Genomic DNA, 23,967 nt, shown 5'->3' with positions numbered 1-23,967 from the left:
GGACCCAGACTGTGGGGGTGATATGCTGACTCTGTAAACCGCTTAGAGGGGGCGGAAAGCCCTATGAAGCAGTATATAAGTCTAACTGCTATTGCTATTGCTATGATCCCTTTTTACAACCTTCTTTTTTTTTAAGTAATCTTTATTAGTTATACATTTTTTGAAGAGTAAAACATACAAATACAAATACAATTTTAAACATACAACCCCCCTCCCCCCCCCCACGGTGACAGTCATTCACAGCCCAACTTTTTTTTTCCTTCCTCATTGTTAGGTCTCTAAGCCACATCTTCTCATTACAAAATTCAGGGATCTATTACAATACCCATGTTCACTTTTAACTTTCCCCGTTTTAAGTCCCTGCTGTTCTCCTTGTCGCCCACATATACCATAAGTTCCAGCTAAGGTAATGTTCCTTTTCTCCTTTGTCCCTCAGCCAACCCGTCATTCTGTCCATTTCTGCACATTCATAGATCTTTTTAATTATAGTATCTTCCGACGGTATGGTAGTGGATTTCCAAAATTATGCATAAGTTATTCTTGCGGCCACAATTATATGTAGGCTCAAATGCCATATTGAACTGCTTATGTTTTCTGGTTTAATGCTTTTTACAACCTTCTGATAACAAGGAAGCCAGCTGAACTTAACCACCGTGTTACTAATCCAGGAACTGCAATGATTCGCTTAAGAAAGGCGGCAAGAAAAGTCGTAAAATGGGGCAAAACTCGCCGGACAAGTGTCTCACTTCGCCATATAAACCTTGGGCTCCAAGGGGGCCGTACGTGGAGGACTATCTCATTAAGATCACAGAGTGCATGTTAAACTTCAAAGTTCAACGCTGCCGTAGCTCACCTGAGCCTAGAACAGATTTTTTTCCCCCCTATTTACATTTATTTCATTTGTTTTTTTCCTATTCCTATTTCTTATTCTGTGGGTTCCAAAGTTTGGTTCGATATTTTGGTTTTAAACCATCAAAAAGCGAAAGTTGGAATATTTTGGACATGTGATGCGACGCCCGGGAAAATACGGCATATTTCACTTAAGGATTCCGTTCTACGGAGGAATGATTGAGTCTGTCATCCGCACTTCCATAATGGTCTGGTTTGGCTCTGCAACCCAACAAGACAGACCAAGACTTCAGGAGATAATTAGAACTGCAGAAAAAACAATTGCTACCAACCTGCCTTCCATCGAAGACCTGTATACTGTATGAGTCAAAAAGAGGGCTGGGAAAATATCTACAGACCCCTCACATCCTGGACATAAATTGTTTCAACTCCTACCCTCAAAACGACGCTATAGAGCACTACACACCAGAACAACTAGACACAAGGAGAGTTTTTCCTCCAATGCCATCACTCCGCTTAACAACTAATTTCCATAACACTGTCAAATAATCTACTAAGACTGTATTACTATTATTCTTCTCTTCCTTGCTAGTATCTATCTCTCCCCGCTTGACTATAACCATGTTGCTTGTATTTTCCAATTTATATTGTTTTATTTGTTTCCTAGCACGGTTTGATAGCTTATTAGTGACCTTGGCTATCATTAAATGTTGTATCTTTTTTTATTTTTGATGAATGTATTTTTTATTCTCCCTATGTACACTGAGAGCATCTGCACCAAAGACAAATTCCTTGTGTGTCCAATCACACTTGGCCAATAAATAAAGAATTCTATCATGAAATTGTAATCCTCCAAGGAAACATTAAGGGCAAACGAAGTCCAGGCAGAAGAAGAACATCATCATGGATTCAAAATCTGGTTTGGACAAAACTCAGGAGGAGGGGGAGGGGGAGAAGGAGAAGAAGAAAAGGAGGAGGAGGAGGAAGAAGGAGAAGGAGGAAGAGGAGGGGGAGATGGAGGAGGAGATGGGGGAGGAGGGAGGAGGAGGAGAAGAACAAGAAGAACAAGAATAAGAAGAACAAGAAAAGGAGGAGGAAGAAGAGGGAGGAGGAGGAGGAGGAGGAGAAGAAGAAGAAGAAGAAGAAGAAGAAGAAGAAGAAGAAGAAGAAGAAGAAGAAGAAGAAGAAGAAGAAGAAGAAGAAGAAGAAGAAAGAAGCAGCTTTGCTACTCATCTTCCCTGCACAATTATGGGTAATCATCCTCATGCAACCACAAGCTTTCTGTTGCTAAGCGAGACAGTTGTTAAGAGTTTCGCCCTGTTTAACGACCTTTCTCACCACAGTTAAGTGAACCACTGCAACTGTTACATTGTTCAGTTCGTAGCATGGTTGTCAAATGAACCTGGCTTCCTTGTGAAATTTCCATGCCTGCTCGCTGTCTAAACTCTGGGGTTGTTGTTGTTGTTTCCCCCCGCAGTCTTTCTTCCACACCGTCTTGGAAAACAGTCCTCATTGTGACACCATGGTGGACAATAACCTGCGTATCACAAACTGGAACCGAAAGCTGGGGTGTAAATGTCAGTACAAGAATATTGTGGATTGGTGCGGCTGTTCCCCCAATGATTTTAAGCCATCTGACTTTCACCGGTTCCAGGTGAGTTGTAACCTGAATGGGTTCCCCTTCACAGAAGTATAAGGATAGATCTGTCTTCCTTCCTTCCTCCCTTCCTCCCTCCTCCTCCCTTCCTTTCTTCTCATCCTTCCTTCCTTCTTTCCCTTCCTTCTTTCCTCTCTCCCTCCCTCCCTCCCCCTTCCTTCTTTCCTTTCTTCCCTCCCTCCCTCCCTCAAATCCAGAGTTGGGAAGAGTCAATAAACTTCTTTGGTAAATTTCAATTGTTTTAATAGTTGTAGAGATAGATACATACAGATAGATAGATAGAAAGACAGACGGATGGATACATAGCTATAGATAGATGTAGACCTAGAATAACTTTATTGTCATTTTCAATGTACATGGATTGGCATACATTAAAATGAAATTTTGTTGCATACAGGGTCTCCACCTCTAGTATACATACATATAGATAGATAGGATGGATCGATGGATCGATACTAAGATAGATAGGTAGGTAGGTAGGTAGGTAGGTAGGTAGGTAGGTAGGTAGGTAGGTAGGTAGGTAGGTAGGTAGGTAGATGCTTAGATGGATGGATGGATGGATGGATGGATGGATGGATGGATGGATGGGAGAGAGGGAGGGAGATAGGTAGGGAGACAGGTAGGTAGGTAAGTAGGTAGGTAGGTAATAGATGCTAGATAGAGAGAGAGAGAGATGATAGATAGATAGATAGATAGATAGATAGATAGATAGATAGATAGATAGATAGATAGATAGATAGATAGATAGATAGATAGATGCTAAGATAGATAGATAGATAGATAGATAGATGGATGGATGGATGGATGGATGGATGGATGGATGGATGGATGGATGGGAGAGAGGGAGGGAGATAGGTAGGGAGACAGGTAGGTAGGTAAGTAGGTAGGTTGGTAATAGATGCTAGATAGAGAGAGAGAGAGATGATAGATAGATAGATAGATAGATAGATAGATAGATGATAGATAGATAGATAGATAGATAGATAGATAGATAGATAGATAGATAGATAGATAGATAGATAGATAGATAGATGCTAAGATAGATAGATAGATAGATAGATGGATGGATGGATGGATGGATGGATGGATGGATGGATGGATGGATGGATGGATGGATGGATGGAGGGAGGGAGGGAGGGAGGTACATATGTAGGTAGATAATAGATGCTAGATAGTTAGATAGACAGAGATGGAGATAGAGAGAGATGATAGATAGATAGATAGATAGATAGATAGATAGATAGATAGATAGATAGATAGATAGATAGATAGATAGATAGATAGATAGATAGATAGATAGATAGATAGATAGATAGATAGATAGATAGATATAGATGAGAGAGAGAGAGAGAGAGAGAGAGAGAGAGAGAGAGAGAGAGAGAGAGAGAGAGAGAGAGAGAGAGAGAGAGAGATACCATATAAGAGACCAACACTGAAGTATTTTTAAGAACTTTCTTGATTTGCAAATTGCATGGAAGAAACAGATCAGGATTAAGCAACTTGATGTTCTCCAGATGTTCGGGATTTCAGCCTCCATCAGCTCCCAGGCAAGCTTGGCCAACAGTGAAGGATTTGCATTCAGAAATCAAAGCCTTCAATTCAAGAACTCCGATCTAATTTTTCCTTCCATAACCTGTTCCTCCCCTCTCCCCCCCCTCCCCCAACAGCAAACTGCAAGACCAACCTTCTTTGCACGCAAGTTTGAGGCGGTTGTCAATCAGGAAGTCATCTCCCAGTTGGATTATTACCTGTATGGTAACTATCCTTCTGGTACCCCGGGCCTCCGATCGTACTGGGAAAATGTATACGATGAACCCGATGGGATCCACACCATTAGTGATGTTGCGCTGACTCTCTACCACTCTTTTTCCCGGTTGGGCTTGAAGAAAGCAGAAACGTCCTTCCACATGGATGGTGACAACAGTTGTCGGTAAGATCAACCATCCTTTCACCCTGCAGTTCCAAATCATCACACCAACTGAGGGTTGCATCTCTGTTTAGACAGTGTTGAGAAGCTGGGATGCCCTAGATGTTGGTGAACTACAAGTCCTAACATCCTTCCTTCAAGTATTGCCCATTGGTGCCATCATAAGCAAGACCCTCACCAACTCTTGAAGGCCAGACCTGTTCTAGAAGATCGTCCAACGTGCTAGAGATAGAAATTGAGCTGTCCTCCTTAGAGAGGTGAAGGAGCAATAGAAGACCAGATATCTGGTGAACAAGTGAAGCCAAGAATATCACAGACGATCATTAAATTGCAGGGAATCTTCCTTTCAAAAGTCATTCTCTTTCATCTACCTGCCCAGGAATTGCCAGGGCAAAACAAGTCCAAAAGTCAACACCACAAAACCCACAAAATTTTGGAGAAGAAAATAAGGAGGACAGCTCAATTTCTATCTCTAGCACGTTGGACGATCTTCTAGAAGGGCCTGGCCTCCAAAGTTTTGTGGGGTTTGTGGTGTTGACTTTTGTCTCCTTTGAAGTGTGTGGCCCAATCTGTAGGAGCAAGTGAGATAACAACTACTTATTGGGGAGTAGGTTTTGCTAGAGGTGGGTAGAAAAAGTTACCTTGAAGACTTGTTTTGCCCTGGCAATTCCTGGGCAGGTAGATGAAAGAGAATGACTTTTGAAAGGAAGATCCCCTGCAATTTAATGATCGTCTGTGATATTCTTGGCTTCACTTGTTCACCAGATACCTGGTCTTCTATTGCTCCTTCATCTCTCTAACAATCTTCTGTGTCCTCCGCTTCTCTATCTTGCATTAAACCCAAAGAAAGTTAACCCAAGATTTTTGCTTCTTAAAAAATTCTTTCCGCCGCTGATCCTTTGCTTCTCAATTATTGTTTTAATGAATGTCATTCTTCTTTCTTCTCCGATCCTTTCTTTTTTTCCAGATACTACCCAATGGGGCATCCAGTGTCAGTCCATCTCTACTTTCTCGCTGATCATTTTCAGGGCTTCCTCATCAAACATCACACAACCAATTTGGCTGCCAGTAAACTGGAGACCTTAGAAACGTGGGTTATACCCAAGAAGGTGTTCAAGATTGCAAGCCCCCCGAGTGATTTTGGAAGGCTACAGTTCTTGGAGGTACACATTGCTCACCTACATTCCTGGAAGTGAAGATAGTTCAAATCCCTAGTTGAAGGGTGGGAGGCATAGCAGAGCTTTGAAATGGATGGTTTTAATGACAGTTGGGTTGGGTTGGGTTGGGTTAGGTTGGGTTGGGTTGAGATGGGTTGGGTTGAGTTGGGTTGGGTTGGGTTGAATTGGGTTGGGTTGAGTTGGGTTGGGTTGGGTTGAGTTGGATTGGATTGGATTGAGTTGGGTTGGGTTGGGTTGAATTGGGTTGGGTTGGATTGAATTGAGTTGGGTTGAGTTGGATTGGATTGGATTGAGTTGGGTTGGATTGGGTTGAATTGGGTTGGGTTGAGTTGGATTGGATTGAATTGGGTTGGGTTGGGTTGGATTGGATTGATTTGGGTTGGGTTGAGATGGGTTGGGTTGGGTTGGATTGAGTTGGGTTGGGTTGAATTGTGTTGGGTTGGGTTGAGTTGGATTGGATTGAATTGGGTTGGGTTGGGTTGTGTTGAATTGGGTTGGGTTGGGTTGAATTGGGTTGGGTTGGGTTGAGTTGGATTGGACTGAATTGGGTTGGGTTGGATTGGATTGATTTGGGTTGGGTTGAGATGGGTTGGGTTGAGTTGGATTGGATTGAGTTGGGTTGGGTTGGATTGATTTCTATAGCTGCCCTTGGCAGCGTATAATATACACAAATAATTTAAAACAATTGCAACTATTAAAATAATTAAAATGGTAGAAAATAAATATATATGGCACCAAGTAAAACTATTACAATGGATCTAAAAAAGCCAAGAAACAAGGCCCTCCACCCATTTTGCACCCCCATCTGAGACATACAACCAATTTTATGGCATTACAAAAGCCAACAGGGTAATGGGGATCATCTTGATCACTGAAAGGAAGCATTGGAACCTTAATTAACCTAGCTGACTGGTTCACACAACAGGTTAACGTGTTGTTTGAACACGTTTCTAAGTCTTTATCCAGCCGGCTTCCGCAGTATGTTGCCTAAACGAAGCCATATGCAGCCATGGACTTCCTTGCTCACTTCTTGAAGGTAGAAACAAGATGGCTTTCATTGAACTTTTTCCAAGAATCTTTTGCTCTCAACCGAATCAGGAAAACAGGGGAGGGGAAGGGAGAAAGTTGGTTACTGGTCTTGTTTAACAGTTGCCATTAATCAAGGAGAGGAAAATTAACTAGGCAGCAGGCAATTAGTGTTCCCCGTGTGAACTGAACAGTCCCTGTTTATGATGAACAATTAAAGACAAACCAGGAGTCAAAACATTATTTGTCTTGGCCAAATGATGCATCAGTCTCAGAGGGGGGGAGGGCAGAAGATGGGGTTTGCAAGCTGCAAAAACTGAATCAGGAGCCAAGGGATCTGCAGATGGGACTGAGGAGAAGACCAGATTGCTCAGGAAGGGTGTCTGTCTGTCTCATCTGTCTCTGTCTGTCTATGTATGATATCTATCTATCTATCTATCTATCTATTTATCTATCTATCTATCTATCTATCTATCTATCTATCTATCTATCTATGGTATCTATGGTATCTATGGTATCTATCTATTTATCTATCTATCTATGGTATCTATCTATCTATCTATCTATCTATCTTTCTATCTATTTATCTATCTGGTATCTATCTATCTATCTATCTATCTATCTCTTATCTATCTATCTATCTATCTATCTATGGTATCTATCTATCTATCTATTTATCTATCTCTTATCTATCTATCTATCTTTCTATCTATTTATCTATCTGGTATCTATCTATCTATCTATCTATTTATCTATCTCTTATCTATCTATCTATGGTATCTATCTATCTATCTATCTATATTTCTATCTATTTATCTATCTGATATCTATCTATCTATCTATCTATCTATCTATCTCTTATCTATCTATCTATGGTATCTATCTACCTTTCTTTCTATCTATTTATCTATCTGATATCTATCTATCTATCTTTCTATTTATGGTATCTATGGTATCTATTTATTTATCTATCTATCTTTCTATCTATCTATCTGGTATCTATCTATCTTTCTATCTATCTATCTGGTATCTATCTATCTATCTATCTATCTATCTATCTATCTATCTATATCTATGGTATCTATTTATCTACCTTTCTATCAGTGGTGGGTTTCAAAAATTGTTGGAACCTACTCTGTGGGTGCGGCCTCCTTTGTGGGAGTGGCTTGCTGCCCATGTGACCAGATGGGAATGGCTTGCCTCCTATATGACCGGATATGAAGATGCCGACAACACTTGTCAGAACCACCTTAAATTACCTCACACACAGCACTGGCATTCATAAGAATATGATGTAAACTTGTTTTTTAAAAGGCATCTTTGGTTTGCGTTAAAACAACTTCAACACATGCAATGTTCTGATTGTATCACAAACGCAGTAGTCATCCTTACCTTTCACAGAGGCCCTGAGTTTTATAAATAGGAGCATGATAGTGTAGAATAATCATGTCCAAGGGCCAGTGATGGATTTCAAAAAATTTTGGAACCTCTTCTGTAGGTGTGGCCTGCTTTCCGGGTCCACTGGTGGAACCTCTTCTAACCAGTTCGGTAGATTTGATGAACCGGTTCTACCGAATAGGTGCGAACTGGTAGGAACCCACCTCTGCTTTCTATCTATGGTATCTATCTGTGGTATCTATCTATCATATATCCATCCTCTATCTATCTATCTGTTTGTCTGTCTATCTATCTATCTATCATCTATCTATCTATCTATCTATACATATACCTACCTACCTACCTATCTCCATCTATTTATTATCTGTCTCTTTCTCCATCTATCCATTTATCTATAATCTCTGCCTGTCTGCCTGTCTGTCTGCCTGTCTCTGTCTGTCTATGTACAGTATCTGTATGTATGTATGTACGTACGTACGTACGTACGTACGTACATGTGTATGTATGTATGTGTGTATGTATCTATCTATCATCTGTCTGTCTGTCGGTCATCTATCATCTATCATTTATCTGCATGTATGTTTGTATCTATATCTATCTCTGTCTATCTATCTATCATCTAACTATATCTTCAGTAGAATCTCTCTTGTCACTGATAGTCTATCTATTTCTTTCTATATCTACACATTTCTGTCTATCAATCTCTCTCTCTGTCGATCTCATTCTATATCTATATCTATGATTGGCCTGAACACCTTTGAAGATACTTCGTATTTCCATGAGTGTTGCACTCCTGAAACACAGCCGTCCCAATATTTCCTTGTGAGACAATTGGGAGATATTTAATGCTTTGCAGAAGAGGTACAGGCCCCAAACCATTTGGGGGAAATCGATCACAGAACAAAAGCTGAACCTTCCCCAAATAAAGGAATTTCTCAATTGCATAGGTATAACATCTGTAACATGAAGAACTTCAACAGAAACATCAGTCAGCCTGAAGCTCTGCGTCCTTCCTTCCTTCCCTCCTTCATTTTATTTAGTTAGCTAGCTACTTAGTTTGTTATTCAATTGCTATGGCTGCCCATCTCCAACATGTGACCCCGGGCAACGAACAATCACAAAATCAATCAAAAGCAAATTGCTTGGCATTCCTATCGATTCGAAACAGGGAAACCTACACAGTATACATTGACAAGCAGCTATGCAATTGTGAGACCTCCAAAGTCTTTTCCAACTCTGTTATTGCTCTTATTTCTGATTTAGTTCCCTTTCCACAGCTTCCTTGAAGTCAGACTTCAGTCTTGATGGATACAAGGGTGTATCCAGGATCCAATTCCTGGATACACCCTTGCTGTTTTCTTGGCATCGCTGTGAAAATACTTAGCTACAGTTTTCTTCCAAGATATATTCTCAAGTTCTCCATCTTAAGATATAGTCCTTGGGTGTCTCCCAGCTAAATACTAACTGATCCTGTCTCTACTTAGTTCAGCCAAGGTCAGGCAGCTGCTGCCTGAAGTTGAGATAGCTCCTTCTCAATCCTGTAATTAATTTTAAAACAAAATAATGACATTGGAGAACCACCAGAGTAGAATAAGAACATTCTCTTGGTTGTATTACATCATCATCCTGTCCAGTGCATAAATCGTGTCCCATGTAAAGGTAAAGATTTTCTTCGCATATATGTGCTAGTCGTTCCCAACTCCAGGGGGCAGTGCTCATCTCCTTTTCAAAGCCAAAGAGCCAGCACTGTACGAAGACGTCTCCGTGGTCATGTGGCCGCGTGACTCAATGCCAAAGGCGCACGGAACGCTGTTCCCTTCCCACCAAAGGTGGTTCCTATTTTTCTACTTGCATTTTTATATGCTTTCAAACTGCTAGATTGGCAGAAGCTGGGACAAGTCACGGGAGCTCACTCCGTTACGCGGCGCTAGGGATTTGAACCGCCAAACTGCCGAACTTTCTGATCGACAAGCTCAGCATCTTAGCCACTGTCCCTGGATGACCAGCTAAAAGAATTTTGAAACATTCCCAAGAATAAACAGGTAGTTAAAATAGGTTGCTCCTGTGGATATAGGAGGCAGAAAATAGTATCAAGATTAGTAGCCACCGAGTTACTGGTCCTCTGAATATATCTCATTTTTATATAAATATAAAACGAAACCGTCTAAATTGATAGCCATCTGTCCTTGGCAGGGGTGGCCCATGTCATCCCATGCATTGTGGTTTTGAGGTCAGCGAGGCAGGATGGACACGCTTGTTCTTCTAGCCTGACCTCCTTTGAACGTTTGCTAAACGTTAATTTGTGTTGGCTGTTGAGATGGTAGGTTGCGCCTTGTGGCTGGGTGACCACCAAAGTGCCTCTTTGTGTCTTTTGCAAAAGTTGTAGGACTTTTTTTTCCCTTTTCGCACTTTCTCCGGTTAAAATCAGAGAGAGTATTCTTAAAAGGAGCAAAAAAATAACCTTGCCCAGATTATAGGGACCATCGTCATCTTCCCAAATGTTTGGTATAAAATTAGCGTCCGTAGCCAGAAATAACTCCCTGCAATTAGAAAAGCTCACAGTTGGGTAGGAGAAAGTTTTCTAGCTCATAAAAGGAAGCCATCTTTTGCTTTGAAGACACAGCTAAAGGAAGTTTCAGGATTGTGAGAGTTGGTGGACGCTACTTGGTGAGAATCAAACTGCTGGCAGTCGGCAGAATTAGCTTGCAATATTGCATTCTAACCACTGTGCATGATGGATGGATGGATGGATGGATGGATGGATGGAAAGGGAGGGAGGGATGGAGGGAGGAAGGAAGGAAGGAAGGAAGGAAGGAAGGAAGGAAGGAAGGAAGGAAGGAGAAAAGAGCAAGAGCAATTTTACTTGGACTTATATGCTGCTTCACTGTGCTTTACAGCCCTCTCTAAGCAGTTTACAGAGTCAGCCTATTTGCCCCCCAGCAATCTGGGTCCTCATTTTACCCACCTCAGAAGGATGGAAGGTGGAGTCAACCTTGAGCCTGGAGAGATTCGAACTGCCAAACTACCCTACAGTACTGCAGTACTGCATTCTAACCACTGCACCACCACAGCTCTTGGTGATAGATAGATAGATAGATAGATAGATAGATAGATAGATAGATAGATAGATAGATAGATAGATAGATAGATAGATAGATAGATAGATAGATAGATAGATAGATAGATAGATAGATAGATAGATAGATGTAGATAGATGATAGATAGATAGATGTAGATAGATGATAGATAGATAGATAGATAGATAGATAGATGATAGATAGCAATAGCAATAGCAGTTAGACTTATATACCGCTTCATAGGGCTTTCAGCCCTCTCTAAGCGGTTTACAGAGTCAGCATATTGCCCCCCCAACAATCCGGGTCCTCATTTTACCCACCTCGGAAGGATGGAAGGCTGAGTCAACCCTGAGCCGGTGAGATTTGAACAGCCGAACTGCAGAACTGCAGTCAGCTGAAGTAGCCTGCAGTACTGCATTTAACCACTGCGCCACCTCGGCCCAAATAGATAACATAGCTAGCTAGATAGCTAGCTAGATAGATAGATAGATAGATAGATAGATAGATAGATAGATAGATAGATAGATAGATAGATAGATAGATAGATAGATAGATAGATGATAGATAGATGATAGATAGATAGATAGATAGATAGATAGATAGATAGAGATAGATAGATAGATGTAGATAGATGATAGATAGATAGATAGATGTAGATAGATGATAGATAGATGATAGATAGATAGATAGATAGATAGATAGATAGATAGATAGATAGATAGAGATAGATAGATAGATAGATAGATAGATAGATAGATAGATGTAGATAGATGATAGATAGATGATAGATAGATAGATAGATAGATAGATAGATAGATAGATAGATAGATAGATAGATAGATAGATAGATAGATGATAGATGGATGGATGGATGGATGGATGGATGGATGGATGGATGGATGGATGGATGGATGGATAGATAGATAGATGGATAGATAGATAGATGGATGATAGGGAGATCTGAACCACTGAACTGCAGCTAACAGTCAGCTGGAGAAACATCTAATGCTTATTCATCTATTGCAAGGAAGAGAAGGCACGTATTACACTGGTCCAAAAGTTGAAGGTTATCTTTTAAAAACTCAAGGCGAAATCATTAATGAAACATTTCACTTAACTGAATCTTGAAAGCCTGTGGTTTAGTTCCTGCATTAGTAAATGTGTCCTTTTCCCCTCTGGAATTATGCTTTAAAGGATTGAAATAGTATATTGAAGCCATTTTTTTAAAAAAGAAAAAAAGCGTTTGGCTTCTTCCTGGAATAATTGTAAAAGGCCAGAAGAAACAGCATTATTAATCTTGAGTTGGTATTAGAAAGTTCGATATTTAAATATCACTTGCTTTTATATTCAGGAGAGGTAAAGGCATCTAATGCATGTTGATTAAAGCAGATCAATAGTTAGTCCTGGTCAACTTTTAATGAATTTGGGTTGAATTTGCTCTTTTTTATATATGTAATTTGTCATCTATATAAAGACCTATAAATAAATCATGTATTGATGTGTTATTTAAACTAATGTGTTGCTGTGAAGTTATGGGTTCAGGAATGGAGTCCCTCCCCCCATGGGCTCTACCTGGGTGTTGTGGCCTGCCAGCCCTCCAGCAGAGCTGGCTGCAGATTCAGACGGTGAGGAGGTTGGGGAGGAACATGGGCCAGTCCTGGAGTCTGGGGAAGACTGTGATGAGGGCTCTGTGTCGGAGGCAGAGAGGGGGCCAGGGCCGTATGCCAGTTATCAGCTGCCTTCAGAGTCAGACATCAGTGAGGCAGACGAACAGCTGGAGCCTGTTCCCAGTGTGCGCATTTGCCAGGAGTTGACAGGAGAAAGGAACAGCTAAGGAACAAGGGTTGACTTGGGAGATGGATGGTAAATGGCCCCTCCCATAGGGAATAACAGAGGAGCGAAAGGGGAGTGGAGTTTGCAGGAGACAATTAGTTCATTCCTGCATTCTTGCCATGTATTGCGGCATCTGAAAGATATTAGCCTGGCCACTCTCCAAGCCTGATAACAGTCGGTAATTGTGAACTATCTTGAAAGACGGTGGGAGAGGAAAGACTTTACTGGAGAGGAAGTCACTGTGAATTAAATAAAAGGGGTTTATCGGGGCGAGGACTCGGCTTCGTGCTGCTGGGGAAGCCTGGGTCAGAATACTGGGCAACTCTAAGACAAGCCAATCACCTCACAAAGCTGTTGTAGGGAAAACAGATGTTCATTGGCTGAGAGTCATATCTGTTGCGTCCTCCTGACGCAACTGGCAGCCAAGCCACGCCCCGCTGCAACCTGATTGGCCCAGGCGCGGTTGGCTGCCGGCGGGAGAATTGCGCCTCTCCCATATGGATAGCTGTCAGGTGGCCAGCCAATGGCGGCAGCCAAGCCACGCCCCGCTACAACCTGATTGGCCCAGGCGCGGTTGGCTGCCGGCGGGAGAATTGCACCTCTCCCATTGGCTGGCCGCCTGACAGCTATCCATATAAATAGCTGTCAGGCAGCGCTGTCCGGCGCGCGAGTTCTGAACAGTTGCGGTTACTGACCTGTTGAAATAAAGCTCCCCAGTTTACCTCACGCCTCGCTTCGTACTTAAAAATATCTGACAACTTTCTGCTCTTTTAGGTCGGCACAGACTGGGATGCGAAGGAGAGAATATTCCGCAATTTCGGAGGCCTTATTTCCCCGACGGACGAACCGGTGGGCATGCAGAAGTGGGCGAAAGGCCCCAACGTCACCGTGACGGTGATCTGGGTGGATCCCGTCAACGTCATCGCCGCCACCTACGATATCCTGATCGAATCCAGTGCCGAATTCACCCATTACAAGCCACCTTTGAATTTACCCCTCCGGCCCGGGGTCTGGACGCTTAAAATCCTGCATCACTGGGTCCCCGTAGCGGAGACCAAATTCCTGGTCTCACCTCTGACATTTTTGAACAAGCAAGCCATCCGACAAGGTAAGCCTTTATTTATTTGGTGTGTGTTTTTTTCCCAAAATGAGAAAGCGAAGGAAATCATTGGGAGCAAAATCTGAATATTCCACCCACTGGAAGTTGAGGGCTATCTATATTAATCAATAGCAGTTATAGCGATAGCAGTTAGACTTATATACCGCTTCATAGGGCTTTCAGCCCTCTCTAAGCGGTTTACAGAGTCAGCATATTGCTTCCAACAATCCGGGTCGTCATTTTACCCACCTCAGAAGGATGGAAGGCTGAGTCAACCCTGAGCTGGTGAGATTTGAACAGCCGAACTGCAGAACTGCAGTCAGTTGAAGTAGCCTGCAGTGCTGCATTTAACCACTGCGCCACCTCAGGGGACAGTATTGTGAAGGAGGAGGAAAACCATCCCAGAGTTGTATATGTACAAAACATTGTGAGTACTTTTTAGCTATCAGCAATGCAGGGAGTCAAATTTTTGCTGTCCTTTTCATTGACACCTGGCAGTTGCAGGAACTGGGTAGTTTAATGAAAAGAAGGACCAGGGGAGACATGATAGCAGTCTTCCAATATCTCAGGGGTTGCCACAAAGAAGAGGGAGTCAAACTATCCTCCAAAGCACCTGAGGGTAGGACAAGAAGCAATGGGTGGAGACTAATCAAGGAGAGAAGCAATTTAGAACTGAGGATAAATTTCCTGACAGTTTAGAACAATTAACCAGTGGAACAACTTGCCTCCAGAAGTTGTGAATGCCCCAACACTGGAAGTTTTTAAGAAGATGTTAGATAACCATTTGTCTGAAGTGGTGTAGGGTTTCCTGCCTAAGCAGGGGGTTGGACTAGAAGACCTCCAAGGTCCTTTCCTGATTCTATGCTCTTCCACAAAGAAGAGGGGGGGGTCAAACTATTCTCCAAAGCACCTGAAGACAGGACAAGAAGCAATGGGTGGGAACTAATCAAGGGGAGAAACAACTTGGAACTAAGGAGAAATGTCCTAACAGTGAGACCAATTAATCGGTGGAATGGCTTGCCTTCAGAAGTTGTGGTTGCTCCATCAATGAAGGTTTCCAAGGAGATTGGACCACCCCTTGTCTGGAATAGTATAAGGTCTCCTGCTTGATCAGGGAGTTGGACTAGAAGACCTCCAAGGTCCCTTTCCAACTCTGACAAGGGTATTTCACAGGTCTTCAGTTTGACTGTCTCCAACTCGGAATGTAGAAACAGCTCTTGTGACCTCTAGGCTGGAGTACTGCAATGTGCTCTACATGGGGCTGCCCTTGAAGAGTATTCGGCGACTTCAGCTGGTCCAGAATGCGGCCGCGCGAGCAATCGTGGGTGCACCTCGTTTCACCCACGTAACACCTATCCTCCGCGAGCTGCACTGGCTGCCTGTTGATCTCCGGGTGCGCTTCAAGATGCTAGTTGTCACCTATAAAGCCCTTCATGGTATTGGATCTGGGTACTTGAGAGACCGCCTACTGCCAATTACCTCCACTAGACCGATTAGATCCCACAGATTAGGCCTCCTCCGAATTCCATCAGCCGGTCAATGCCGACTGGCAACTACCCGGAGGAGAGCCTTCTCGGTGGCTGCTCCGACCCTATGGAATGAACTCCCCGTGGAGATTCGTACCCTCACCACCCTCCGGACCTTCCTCATAGCCCTTAAAACCTGGCTGTCCCGACAGGCCTGGGGCTAAAGACTTCAACCCCACCCGAATAGTATGATTGTTGCGCTTTTAACGATGTATTGTCTTCATGTGTGTAACTTGTTTTGTCCTTCCCTCCCCCTGAATTGTGAGCCGCCCTGAGTCCCCTCAGGGAAAAGGGCGGCATACAAATAAAGTATATTCTATTCTATTCTATTCTTTGAGGACCCCCCCTTTTCAACAACAGCGCCCGCTTCCTCAGCAAATCACTCCTCGAGATGACTTTGGTCCAAGTCAGTTGCTAAGCCTGCCAATCGAGGTTTAACATCCTGGCCAGATTCCCCGACTCCTCCAGACTAAACCCAAAACCGACCACATGATAGCTGAGCGGGATGGATAAAACCAGCCACGGAACAATTTTGGAGCGCTTTGGCAGGCTGACCATTGGGCTGTTGTTCAAGGCTGGGCAGATGGCTCTTAAGCTTCATCTGAAGCATCTCCAGTTTGAGAAGAAACCATAGACGGACACAGTTTCCCCTCCTAGAATTGCTCTGGGATTTCAGTCAAATCCATCCTCCAGCATAAGTGGGGCAGAGGTGGTATTCTACCGGTTCGCACCGGTTCGCCCGAACTGGTAGCAGAAATTGCAGGTGGCCACGCCCGCTCACCCCAGCTCTACGGCGGTGATACAGGTGCACAGCTGGGTTTGCACAAAACCATGCAGGCTGCTGCATTTTGCACCAACTAGAGCTTCCGGATGCTCTTCAAGGGCAGCCCCATATAGAGCACATTGCAGTAGTCAAGATGGGAAGTGACAAGGGCAAGGGTCAGCAACATTAAACACTCAGAGCCACAAAGGTCCTAATCGGGAGCCCCCCATTCAATTCTGGAGCTGACCGGAAGTCCGGTTCCTCCATCATAGAGTCTTCTCCTAGTGCAGTGTCCTTTTTCCTCTGCTAACCAGAAGTCTGGTTCCCCACCATAGAGTCTCCTCCTAGCACGGTGTCCTTTTTTCTCTGCTGGCCAGAAGTCTGGTTCCCCACCATAGAGTCTCCTCCCTAGCAAGGCATCCTTTTTCCTCTACCTGTCCTAACCGAAAGCCCTATCAATTGTGGAGCCGACTGGTGACCGGGAGCCGCAGCAGAGGGATGAAAGAGCCACATGCGGCTCCAGAGCTGCAAATTGCTGACCCTTAGACAAGGGCATGAGTGACCATGAGCCACCTGGCCACGGAAGCGTCTTCGGGCAACGCTGGCTCCCTCGGCTAAGAAACGGAGGTGAGCATCACCGCCTAGAGTCGAACCCAACCGTAAAGGGGGAACCTTCCCCTCATAATACTTACCTGAAAGGAAGATCTCTTTCCCCCCCCCCCTGTAATCACACATGTTTAAAAAGACTGGTTCATTTCCAGCTGTGTCTGCAGGGTGTGATCAAAAGGTTAGGAAGGCAGCTGTGACGGTGGGGGTTGGAGTTCTACTTATTTTTTGATGTGTGTCACACTTCTCTCGACTTTTTCGACCTCCCCCTGCTGACCCCGTTGTGATCTTTTCTCTGCAGGATCTTTTTTTTTTCCTTTTTGAATTAATGGAGCAGATTTTGCTGCTCAGAGAAGCTCAGCGGACAGCAACTGTCTGCCTCCATTTCTCCATTTCAAACCGCTCAGCTGGCGGCTTGAGACTTTCACTCCAGTTTACGGGCGATTTACATACCAAAGTTAAAATTTACAAGGAAATTGCACGCAAGAACAAGTGCCCTTTAAAAGAGAGAGAGAGAGAGAGGGAGAGAAGAGAGGGAGGGAGAGAGGGAGGAGAGAGAGAGAAGAGAGAGGGAGGGAGGGAGAGAGAGGGGGAGAGAAAGAGAGAGGGAGGGAGAGAAAGAGGGAGAGAGAGAGGGAGGGAGAGAGAGAAGAGAGAGGGAGGGAGAGAGAGGGGGGAGAGAAAGAGAGAGAGAGGGAGAAAAAGAGGGAGAGAGAGGGAGGGGGAGAGAGAAAAACAGAGGGAGGGAGAGAGGGAAAGAGAGAAGAGAGGAGGGAGGGAGAGAGAGGGAGGGAGAGAGAGAGGGAAAGAGAAGGGAGGGAGGGAGAGAGAGAGGGAGAGAAAGAGAGGGAGAGAGAAAGAGAAGAGAGAGGGAGGGAGAGAAAGAGGGAGGGAGAGAAAGAGGGAGGGAGAGAGAAAGAGGGAGGGGGAGGGAGAGAGAGAGGGAGAGAGAGAGAGAGAGACGCTGGGAAGAATTATCCTCAGGCCAAGCAAGGAAGGCTTTGACAAATTATAGCCCAGAAGCTGCCATTAATGGTAGGGGAGTAGGAAACCCCCTGCCCAGCACATATTTAATAGATGATGACCTTGAAATAATTGGGGTGCTCCATGTTTGAAACTTTAATTAAGCTTTAGTTAGACGGCTCAATACATGAAGAGCACACAGGCTGGGCAAGACAAGACTTTGTAAGTTCCAGCGGATACGGAAATGTTGACTTTCCTAAAAATTGGAGCTTGGGTCGAAAAAGCAACGTGCCATGAATTGTAGTCAGGTCCTGATGTCACTCCTGGCCTTCAACCCTCCCTGGCTTTCGAAGCTGAGGTGGAAGCTTCTTTCAAGGTTCTTCTAGAGTGGATCTCTAGGTCTTAAATGAAGATATCTTCCAAACTTGGCAACTTGGAGACATGTGGACTCCCAACTCCCAGAGTTCATAGCTGGCCCTTGAAATTCACAAGCCTTCAAGTTCTCAAATGTGGAGAGCTCCGTCTTCAATCAGAATCTCGCTCACCTTCAGTGCACATGTTCTACCTGAGGCTTCCCGAGAGCATGAAGCAAACTCCTGGTCCCGACAAAAACCCCTTTGATTTATTGATTGTGAATTTTGCTCCTTCACATCCAGCAAAGTCTTTCAAGGGAGGATTTACAGTCACAGACCTTATCAGGCTTGGAGAGCTGCCACGCCAAGATCTGCAGAACTTGGCAAGGAGTCTCGGAGAGTCACCAACCAATTACGCGAACAAATTGTCTCCTGCAAACTCCACTCCCCTTTTGCTCCTCTTTTATTCCCTCTGGGAGGGGCCATTCATCGTCCACCTGTGGCCTTACTCCCAAGTCGACCCCTGTTCTTTAGCTGTTCCCTTCGTCTGGCAACTCTGTGCATGCGCACAATGGGAACAGGCTTCAGCTGTTCATCTGCCTCACTGATGTCTGACTCCGAAGGCAGCTGATAACTGTCACTGACGGCTCTGGCCCCCTCTCTGCCTCTGACACAGAGCCCTCCTCGGAGCCTTCTCCAGACTCCAGGACTGGCTCATGTGCCTCTCCAACCTCCTCACTGTCCGAATCTGCTGCCAGCTCTGCTGCCCACTGGTGGGCCAGAATAGCCCTTCTTCAAGAGCTGAAGCCAAGAACTAACCTAGTTTCACGAACTCTAGGTAAAACTCTTTGCCAAGAGCTTCCTTCTGTTTTCCGAACTTAGGAAGGGATCAAAATTAATCAGATCTTGATCAACTCCTTAGCATTGTTATTCCGGAAATACATACATACATACATACATACATACATACATACATACATACATACATACATACATGTTTTCGTAGATTTTCACAGGTACAGGTATGCAGATTTTGGCGTATTCGGGTCTTTTCCCGTGTAAGAGTGAGAGTATCTTGGTGACATTTCGATGAGGTCCCACTCACCATCTTCAGGCTGGTGCCTTTGGCTTCGTGCTTGTGCTTTGCTTTGATATTTTAGTATTTAGTATTTAGTATCACAACCCCTGGTATACCCAAATATGGGAGGAAGTCTACTGCTTCCATTCTCTGTCTATATTTGGGCATACCAGGGGTTGTGATACTAAATACATACCTATTTCCCTGGCTCAGCTGATAAAGGAGGAGAACCTTGTGGCTTAGTGGTTAACACATCTGCCTAATATGTAATACAGCCCAGGTTTGAATCCCAGTAAGGTTATGGCTAGCTGATGAGAGCTAAATAGCTTGAAATAGATCTATACTAGTCTCCCTTTATTTATTTATCAGCACAAATACAACACAAATGTAACAAAGGCAACAGTAAAAAATATTGGGTTTCTGTCTGGATGGTCTCTTGTGACGAGCCGATAGACAGAGAATGGAAGCAGTAGACTTCCTCCCATATTTGGGCATACCAGGGGTTGTGACACTAAATACATACATACATATATATGTGTGTGCGTTTGTGTGTGTGTGTGTGTGTATGCGGTTTACTATAAAAATTTACAATTAGAAATGGTAGAACCTCTTAAGGAATTATTTCACAGAATCCAAATGGAAGGAAAGGTACCTCCATCTTGGAGAACAGCTTTTATATCCTTGATTCCCAAAGAAGATCAAGATCTTAGCCAGCCAAAAAATTATAGGCCTATATCATTACTCAACACAGATTACAAACTATTAGCGAACAGGTTGATGTTAGCTACACAGCAACTGATCCACAATGATCAAACTGGGTTCATACAAGGGAGCCAAATGAGAAGTAATGTAAGACAAATTGTTAATATATTGGAGTATCTGGGAAAGAATAACCAAGTCCCCGCAGCACTTATCTTTCTGGACGCGGAGAAAGCATTTGACCGAGTGGATTGGCAATTTCTAATGAAAATAATGCAAAAGATGCTATATATTAACCCAAATACTTCTTTTTTTTGCCTTTAGAAGAAGCCACGAAGCTGCATGGAGGACCTCCGAAGAACTCCTACATGGAGCAGAGCTTCCAAGGGCTCAACCCTGTGCTAAACATTCCAGTCAGCACTGGCCAACTGGAACAGTTGAAGAAGAATGCCATGTTGACGGGCACCAAGCTGGAGAGCTGGGTGGACAGTTTGGTAGGAAGCGTGTGGTCAGCGGTCGACGTCTGTACTACAGGCCCAACTTCCTGTCCGGTCATGCAGGCCTGCAGCCAGACGTCTTGGAGTTCCCTCAGCCCGGATCCAAAGTCCGAGCTGGGCCCCGTGAGACCAGATGGACGCTTGAGGTAGCACCTGGTACTCCCCTATCGCCGGCTTTAAAGGGGGAACCCCTGAGCATTTTGCCCCTCGCGATAATCTTCGGATGGGGTTGGGACAGGTTCCGGGTGAGCTGATGGAGGGAGGGGTCTTTTAAGAAAACCTACGAATCCATGTTCAAGATGGGGGCTGAAAATCCCAGCCTATTTAACGGACCGGTTTTGTCATCTCAAGGGTTTCGGAAGTCAGGCAGGAAAGGAGAAACCAATGGTGGGAAACGTCAGAAGTTCCCGTAAAGGCGGAGACAGCGTCTTTTCAACTCTGATCAGAACTGATTTATTTCTCAATCTCACCCACCAATATGCTGCACCCCAGTCATATATATTTTTATTTTCAGTTTCCCGAAAGCCATTGCAAAGCAGCTTAGCCACCATTGAAAAAATTCCACTCTTTTATTTTTTTCCCGGTGGCCCTCATTTTTCCAACGCCCCCCACCCTTCCCTTTGACATTTCACAAAAGCATTGACATCATTACTCCAGAAAGCCGATCTTACAAGATGATTATAGCGAGTCCACAGAGTGTTCATTTCACCCTCTGGTGCCAACAGAGATTCGGAGTTTGGTCCTTCAGGTGAGATCATGGTCACCCGAGACTTCTCTGGACTAAAGCAGGGTCTCCAAACTTGGCAACTTGGAGACGTGTGGACTTCAACTCCCAGAATTCCTTAGCGGGTTGAGGAATTCTGGGAGTTGAAGGCCACACGTCTTAAATGTTGCCCGGTTTGGAGACCCCTGTTCTCCCAAATAGAAGCGAGCGAGGGAGTCACTTCAAAGGAGAAAGTCATTTCGGGGGTTCGAATCCCTAGCGCTGAGTAACGGAGTGAGCTCCCATGACTTGTCCCAGCTTCTGCCAACCTAGCTGTTCGAAAGCACGTAAAAAATGCAAGTAGAAAAATAGGCACCACCTTTGGTGGGAAGTGAACAGCGTTCGGTGAGCCTTCGGCATTGAGCCATGCCGGCCACATGACCACAGAGACATCTTTGGACAGAGCTGGCTCTTCGGCTTTGAAAAGGTGATGAGCACTGCCCCCTAGAGTCAGGAACAACTAGCACATATGTGCGAGGGGAACCTTTACCTTTACCTTAGAAAGGGGTTGATTCAAGAAGCAGGTTAATTCTGTTGTGTGAACATCGACAAGCCAAGGATAGATGAGACGGCATAAGCCAACTCATGCTTTTCACCATTCTGCAGCGCACAAGGGAAAACCCGTCATGTGCCCCACAGAGTGGCAGGCGGGAGAGACATATCCCTTTGACACACACACACACACACACACACACACACACCAATGCCAATGTTTAGTTTTGATCCATTCTGCGGCCCCATAAAGAAAGGAGAAAGTGCTTTTAAAAAAAGTTCAGACAAGGAAGCTGATAGCTGGAAAAAATAAATAATTAGTTGCCTTCTCCTCTTACACAGCATTCCATTAATGGAGGAAAAATGACCCTTTTCAGACTTCTCCTAACCAATGAGCATCCGTTTTAATCCAGTTTTGTATTTATTTAGGTTTTTTTAAAAAAAAATTTGCAGGCTCCGAGCCATGTTTTAGCTTTGGGAGCGGTGAGATTAAGCCAAGGGTGCAAAAAGTCCAATTTTTATTCCTAATTAAATGACCTCATCCTAACTCATCTCTAGTGAATTACTTTAGCCCAGGGGTCGGCAACCTTAAACCTTCAAAGAGCCACAGAAGGTCCTAACCGGAAGCCCCCCCGTTCAAATCTGGGGCCGACTGGAGGTCCGGTTTCCCCCACCATAGAGTCTCCTCCTAGCACGGCGTCCATTTTCCTCTGCCTGTCCTAACCAATCAATTGTGGAGCCGACCAGCGACAGGGAGCCACAGCAGAGGGATGAAAGTGCCACATGCAGCTCCAGAGCCGTGGGTTGCTGACCCTTGCTTTAGCCTAAATTGCACTCGCATAACAGAGGGACAAACTTTTCCGTGCGGAGGCACACTACTTGAGCATACGGTTGGACTAGAAGCCCTCCCAAGGTCCCTTCCAACTCCGTTATTCTGGATCTTCACTGCATATATCCGCTGATGGGATCCTCCGGGATCCAATCTTATCATTTTTAACAAAAAGCTTGTCTTTCTCCTTTTTTAGGGGGGGGGGGACCCTTCCTCTAATTTCGAACCCAGCTCTCCTTTAAAGACCACGAGAAGAGCAGGAGGGCTGAGAAAGATAACCAGGAGCATCAAACAACAACAACAAACAGCAAAACCTGCTTTCTCTTTTTAAAATGAGTTCAGATTTAAGCTTGACATTAAAGCAGTGTTTCTCAACCTTGGCAACTTGAAGATGTCTGGACTTCAACTCCCAGAATTCCCCAGCCAGCATTCGCTGGCTGGGGAATTCTGGGAGTTGAAGTCCAGACATCTTCAAGTTGCCAAGGTTGAGAAACACTGCATTAAAGACTGGCTCATGAATACACACACACACACACACACACACACACACACACCCTTGGTTTAAAGCTACAAGCATTCGCTCTGGACTTTTTTGAAACTGCAGTGTCAGCGGTGGAGGCTTAAAGGCAGAACATTAAATATTTAGCCGGCGCGAAAGAAAGGAGGCAAAACGATGTAACGTATTTATTTGTGTTTTAGTCAATGGCTAATGGTTAGAGCAATTGTGTACGCAGCTCGGGAGTGTCCTTATCTTTCCTTTATTAAGGAAAGGCCTTTAAAATGGGGGGGGGATAGTTTTTATTTTCCTTTCCGTTCTCCTTTCCGTTCCTTCCATTTTTACTTTTGTTCGACTTCTGCCTCCCCCGCGATTCTGACAATAGTAACTAGATTGGAGGCTCCCTAACGTAGGAGTGGCGTCCTCTCCCAGAGGGTACAGGCAGTCCTCAACTTACAACAGTTTGTTTAGTGGCCATTCAATGTTTCAACGGGACTGAAAGTGGGACTGATGGCTATTTTTCACATGGTCGGTGGAGCATTCCCTCCCCGTCCCATGGCCGTCTGATCAAAATTTGGAGGGTTGACAACTGGCATGTACTTATGACTGTTGCAGTATCCCGGGGTCCTTTGACACCCCCTCCCCCTCTTGCGACCTTCTGACAAGCAAAGTCAGTGGAGAAGCCAGATTCGCTTAACGACCGTGAGACGAACTGAACAACTGCAGGGATTCGCTTAACGACTGCGGCGAGCAAGATCATGACATGATTTCTGTTCCACGTGGCGACGGAAATCTGGGGGGTCAGTTGTGTTTGTGTGTCAAGGACTACCTGTACCCTCTGTGGCTTTAGGAGTTATG

The 23,967-nt window shown here is 44.3% G+C and overlaps 1 protein-coding gene across 1 annotated transcript in view; it reads left to right on the top strand.

Annotated features, from left to right (window-relative positions):
- The window catches only part of XYLT1 (xylosyltransferase 1), a 171,008-nt gene extending 148,028 nt beyond the window's left edge, over window positions 1–22,980 (top strand). Inside the window, exons 8-12 of the mRNA XM_087729433.1 lie at window positions 2,327–2,503; window positions 4,174–4,436; window positions 5,401–5,596; window positions 13,720–14,053; window positions 20,357–22,980. Of these exons, the coding sequence (XP_087585559.1) occupies window positions 2,327–2,503; window positions 4,174–4,436; window positions 5,401–5,596; window positions 13,720–14,053; window positions 20,357–20,679 (1,293 nt within the window). The 3' untranslated portion in view covers window positions 20,680–22,980. The remainder of the gene's footprint in view (window positions 1–2,326; window positions 2,504–4,173; window positions 4,437–5,400; window positions 5,597–13,719; window positions 14,054–20,356) is intronic.
- The last annotated feature ends 987 nt before the right edge of the window (window positions 22,981–23,967 follow it).

This window comes from Thamnophis sirtalis, unplaced genomic scaffold (genome assembly GCF_051295495.1).
Source record: "Thamnophis sirtalis isolate CommonGarterSnake01/CBP01778 unplaced genomic scaffold, rThaSir2_p1.2 scaffold_14, whole genome shotgun sequence".
In the NCBI taxonomy this organism is placed as follows: Eukaryota; Metazoa; Chordata; class Lepidosauria; order Squamata; family Natricidae; genus Thamnophis; species Thamnophis sirtalis.
Note: the sequence above shows the minus strand (reverse complement) of the source record. Positions and strands in the feature narration are given on the sequence as shown.